Source organism: Hemiscyllium ocellatum, chromosome 31 (genome assembly GCF_020745735.1).
Source record: "Hemiscyllium ocellatum isolate sHemOce1 chromosome 31, sHemOce1.pat.X.cur, whole genome shotgun sequence".
Classification (NCBI taxonomy): domain Eukaryota; kingdom Metazoa; phylum Chordata; class Chondrichthyes; order Orectolobiformes; family Hemiscylliidae; genus Hemiscyllium; species Hemiscyllium ocellatum.
The window spans coordinates 52880392-52886391 of NC_083431.1; the positions used below are offsets into that span (position 1 = coordinate 52880392).

Genomic DNA, 6000 nt, shown 5'->3' on the forward strand with positions numbered 1-6000 from the left:
GGTATAGCAAGCTCACAAGACCAAATGTCAAACCCAAGGCCTATTCCATCCTTATGGTCATGCCTCCTTTTTGGAGTTTGAACTGCAAAACATTCTTAGGAAAAAAGAAGATCAGGAATGTCCATCTCACTGCTCTCAAGCTTGTCAGGGAGGTAGTAGTACAGTAGTAATGCCACTGGATTCATAATGGGGACATGGGTTCAAATTTTTCACAGTATCTCGTGCAATTTACTCAACTAAATATGGAGTCAAAAGTTATTCTCTGTAATAGTGACCATGAAACTATGGTCAGTTATTATTGAAAAAAATTATCAGGTTCGCTAACGTCATTCAACGACGGAACTCTGCCATCCTTACCCGGTCTGACTGACATGTGATTCCAGACTCACAATGTAGTTAACTCTTAACCACCCTCAAGCCTCAGTTGTATTCAAGACAGTGATGAGCAACAAATACTTGTCAGACAATTACATCCAACAATTAAATTTTTAAAAATTAAATTATGGTTAAACTGTATTTGAACTCTACCTCGTCATCTTGTTTCCACAATTTATAAACATTTATACTCTTGACAAACAGAAGTCTATCCATCTCAGTTCTGAAGTTTCAATTGACCTCCAACTTCAACAGTCTCTTGACAAAAGTAGTTTCAGATTTTCACTACCCTGTGATATAGTTCATGAATTATACGGTTGTCATTTTAAATTTATGTACTCTTGCACTAGGCTATCCTCACCACCTTACCGAGTTCTTTTATCACAAATCTCCCTTAATCTTCTATACTCAAAGAAATTCAAGCCTCATTTCTGCAGCCTGCCTTTGTTTGTTGGCTCCAGTGCCATTTGAACTTTAGTTGGTCCAAACCTGAATGAAGGTGTGGGTGGTAGTGATGGGCAACACAAGTCCACCTAGCTCCTCTTATTCTATGAAAATGGCAGATGGCGATTATGGGTACATAAGCACAACTATGCATTGGGTATTTTGCTGACAGTTCATGCAATATTATGCACTTGTGCATAGTGTACATGGACATGTCGATGTTAAATATCATGAAGGATTTGAGGAATGTGATACATACCCCTCCAAACTCTGAGAGGCTCCCTCCCATATAAATCAACAAAGATCTCTTCATGATCTGGGAGAGGGTCCAACTGTGCTGCACTCTGTATCCTACTTTGTGCAAACCATGCCTTTAAACATAAGAAAAGTCTGGATTAAGGCAGAAAAATGCTGTGGAAATTCTCCTCGTCAGCATGGCACATGGAATATAATTTGCATTAACTTGGTGGTGGTTCTTATGTTAATTTCTTTGCAACAATTCATGAACACCTCTTCCTTCGAAGAGTTTTGCTGGTCTCCTTAACAATTACAATCTCTCTCCTGGCCAGTATAATCTGAACCTTCAAGAATATCTTTGCCTACCTTTTCAGTTCTTTTGTGCAATTTTATCATGACATCTAATCAGCCGCTATAGGACATCTCTAACTTGTCGAAGGGATGTGCCCCAAGTTGTTACACATGAGCAGTTGGAGATCAGATGTACATTGATTTTCAGGATCTTGTGCCAAGCCATTTTGACAAGGTGCTGTTTTGGGTTTGGGATTCTGAAACTTTAAGCCATCATTCCTGGTTTAAGTAGTGTATTAGCTGATTCATGAGTGGAAGTTTTCTAACTTCTCTAACTAAATGGTACTGCTGAAAATCATGAAAATAGGTATGGCCAACAATGCCTTTTGTTAGCAGCTCCTAAATAAATCCTTGAGGATTGGGTTATTAAGCCTTCATTGAAGCAACAAACAGAGCTAATCATGATGAAGTTTTTTTGAAGAAGTAACAAAGAGGACTGTTGAGGGCAGAGTGGCAGACATGATCTATATGGACTTCAGAAAGGCATTCAACAAGGTTCCCCATGGGAGACTGATTAGCAAGGCTAGATCTCATGGAATGCAGGGAGAACTAGCCATTTGGATACAAAACTGGCTCAAAGGTAGAAGACAGAGGGTGGTGGTAGTGGGTTGTCTCTCCGACTGGAGGCCTGTGACCGGTGGAGTGCCACAAGGATCAGTGCTGGATCCTCTACTTTTTGTCATTTACATAAATGATTTCGATGTGAACGTAGGAGGTATAGTTAGTAAGTTTGCAGATGACACCAAAATTGGAGGTGTAGTGGACAGCGAAGAAGGTTACCTCAGATTACAACAGGATATTGATCAGATGGGCTAATGGGCTGAGGAGTGGCAGAAGGAGTTTACTTTAGATAAATGCAAGGTGCTGCACTTTGGGAAAGCAAATCTTAGCAGGACTTATACACTTAATGGTAAAGTCCTCGGGAGTGTTGCTGAACAAAGAGACCTTGGAGTGCAGGTTCATAGCTCCTTGGAAGTGCAATCGCAGGTAGATAGGATAGTGAAGACAGAATTTGGTATGCTTTCCTTTATTGGTCAGAGTATTGAGTACAGGAGTTGGAAGGTCATGTTGCGGCTGTACAGGACATTGGTTAAGCCACTTTTGGAATATTGCATACAATTCTGGTCTCCTTCCTAGCAGAAGGATGTTGTGAAACTTGAAAAAGTTCAGAACAGATTTACAGGGATGTTGCTGGGGTTGGAGGATTTGAGCTATAGGGAGATGTTGAATAGGCTGGGGCTGTTTTCCCTGGAGCATCGGAGACTGAAGGGCAATTTTATAGAGGTCTATAAAATCACGAAGGGCATGGATAGGATAAAGAGACAAAGTCTTTTCCTTGGGGTGAGAGAGTCTAGGACTAGAAGGCATAGGTTTAGGGTGGGAGAGGAAAGAGATGAGAGGGGCCTAAGGGGCAACTTTTGCACACAGAGGGTAGTACGCGTATGGAATGAGCTGCCAGAGGAAGTGGTGGAAGCTGGTACAATTACAACATTAAAAAGGCATCTGAATGGGTATATGAGTAGGAAGGGTTTGGAGGGATATGGGGCAGGTGCTGGCAGGTGGGACTAGATTGGGTTGGGATATCTGGTCAGCATGGACAAGTTGGACCGAAGGGTCTGTTTCTGTACTGTACATCTCTATGACTGTTTGACTCTATAATAAGAGCTCAGTCAGAAACAGTAACATCAGAGACTGGCAGAGGCAGTTTAATCCCTTTCAAGTCAACCCATATAGCTCTTGACACAGCCAAGAAATAGAGGGCTGACAGGGGGCTGGGAAGCAGGTCCTTTTACAAGAAAAGGAGCAGACCAAAGATCATTTCGTGAAAATGAGTAAATAATTTGCAAGTTGAGATGGCAGAGAACTATTTAAGTTCTTGTCAGAATCTTAAATGTATCGCTGAAAACTTTCCATTTGGGCTCTTTGCATTTGGCTTACCGTCCCAAGATCAGCTTTGTAATGGCAAAGGGCCAGAACTATCACTAAGGGTTGCAAAATAGTTTGGACGGGGGTGGTTGTCTCTGAGGTTAAAGCTTCTTTACAGTCTTTCACTGTGTTGCCTTGCCCTTTACAAGCAACAATAGAAATCATGACAAATTAATTACAACCAAACTACTATGGATTTCATGAACTCTCCAAAATGGAAACAAACCAATAACTTCCCCATCGTTGAAACCAATGAGCCTGCATGCAAGGGGATAATTGTTTAAATTGACATTTGGGAGATAATATTGACAACTTACATTTTATACCTCATTAAACATAACATCTCAAGGAGTTACACAGACACGTGAATAAACAAAAGCTGACACCAAGGCACAGGAGGAGATATTAGGGAAGGCAGATTGACTTTAAACAAAGTCCTTAGAAAGGAGTAGGGAGAGTTAAAGAGGGAATCCCAAAGCTTGTAGCCAAGGCAGCTGAAGGTAGAATTGCCAATGGTGAAATAGTTCAAGCAGGATGATCAATCAGGGCAGCGAAGGAGGTGGAATCAAGCTGCTGTTTTACAAACAGCATATAGGAGAGGAGAGGGCATGTCTCACAGTGAGAGAACATAGAACATAGAAAAGTACAGCACAGAATAGGCCTTTAGGCCCACGATGTTGTGCCGAGGTTTAATCCGAATGTAAAATATAATAATTTAATCTACACACCCCTCAACTCACTGATATCCATGTGCACGTCCAGCAGTGGCTTAAATATCAGAGAAGATTACTCGATGGAAGACAAACTAACATTTTCTTTAAAAGAAAAGCAACTCCAAAACCCTGAGAGTGCTTTCGGTGATTCTTACCTGGTACTGGGGTGGGTTTTGTGACAAGTACATAGCTACGGAGAGTGATGTCAGCAGAACCTCCAGACTCCAGAGGGATGGGATGAGTATGAAAATGTTTCAGCATATCGAGGATGGTCTGAAACCAGAGATGCTGAACATGGCACTGGCCAGTTTCATTCAAAGATAGCCGTAGGTGCTACACAAATTTAAAAAGAAAGCTCGTTATACCGCTATCTCAAAGATGCAGAGAATTACATTAAAATACAGCATGGACATTGAGCTAACTGGTTATGTTCATCCTCCTCATAATCAGTGTCCTAATCCTTACTCTCTACATCCCTCCTTTATTCTAACCACCTATTCTTAAATATTGAATAAGGCTAGAATTTTGACGTAGGACTGGGAACCTAATGCTCAAATAAATTCCATGTCCTTATTTCAAGCCATAAGTAATGGTATTTCTAAATTAAACACTCTGAATGCACAGATGACCTCAAGCCCCATTTGTAACTGGGAGGCAGGAACAGCCTTTTCGGGGTGAAGGAGAAAAGCAGAAAGCAGCCATTTTGGAACCTGCTGTGCGTATGAGAATAGGCAGCACCTCAGAGAAATATCTAAGTGCCCATCTAGCCTTATTAAAGGTAATGTGCACAATCAAATAAAAGTTCCCCTCAAGGCCCAATAACTTCAAGTCCTAGAGAAACTTTCTCATTACTTTGAAGTCAATAACTGTACACCAGCATGTGCCATACAGTGTTTTACCAGAACTCTCATTGAATATTGCTGCTGAATCTCCACAGCCTATTAAACACATCCACAAGGTGCTTAATAGGGCTGGTGTCCCTAACCTTACTCTAATGGGTATAACAGCTTGAGAGGAGATTTGATATGGGTGTTCAAAATCATACAGGTGATAAATACAGTCTCTTGGATTGATATTTTAATATTCAAGCATTCATCATAAGGCCAAGTGGCATAACATATCTGGCTATTTATTCTAATTGCTTCTATAGATACAGTTGCCAAATACTCTCATTATGAAACTTTAACAGAGCTCTTAGAATGGGCAATATAGAAGAACCTCTATCATCCAAAGGACACGGTGAGGGGGTTGGGGCACATTTTGTTTGGTTAATCAAATTTAATTCAGCAGGAAATGTTGACACTGCTTTCAGAGGAGTGATTGTTAGAATCATAGAATCCCTCCAATGTGAAAACAAGCCATTTAGCCTAACAGGTCCACACCAACCCTCCAAAGAGTATCACACCCAGATGCATTCCCCTACCCTATTACTGTACCATTTCCTCTAACCAATGCACCTAACCTACACATCCTTGAACAGTATGGGCAATTTAGCATGGCCAAATCATCCAACCTGCACATCTTTGGAAACCCATACAGACACTGGGAGAATGTGCAAATTCCACACAGTCAATATAAGCTGAAATTGAACCCGGGTCCCTGGTGCTGTGAGGCAGCTGTGCGAACCACTGGCCTGTCCTGTTTGATTGACATGGTTATTAGTGTGAATAACCTGATCTTTCTTTGAAGAGTTTTTTTTGCAGGTATTTATGAGATTAAAAGATGTTAAGTGCATAGATAGTTTTTGCCATTGAAACTGCCAATAGCTGTGGTTGATTGATTGATAGATACAGGAGAAGGTAAGAAGGACATGTGTTTCAAAGTGCATGGTCAATGGCTGTACATTTTTGGTTCCCAATTGAAGAACTTCACCACACATCGAAGGTGTCATTCATCACAGGCCCAGCCCAGCTCCAGCAAAATGATTACCCTCCCCCACAAAGGAGTATGGGGG

At 41.2% G+C, this 6000-nt stretch overlaps 1 protein-coding gene across 4 annotated transcripts in view; it reads right to left on the reverse strand.

The window, feature by feature from the left end:
- LOC132830315 (SH2B adapter protein 2) overlaps positions 1–6000 on the reverse strand; it is a 128728-nt gene that overhangs the window by 16451 nt on the left and 106277 nt on the right. For 3 of the 4 annotated variants that reach the window (XM_060847914.1, XM_060847913.1, XM_060847915.1), the window contains one exon: positions 4202–4379. In XM_060847914.1, the coding sequence (XP_060703897.1) occupies positions 4202–4379 (178 nt within the window). Of the gene's footprint in view, positions 1–1084; positions 1191–4201; positions 4380–6000 lie in introns of those variants that run through there. The other variant, XM_060847916.1, reaches the window with a different exon arrangement.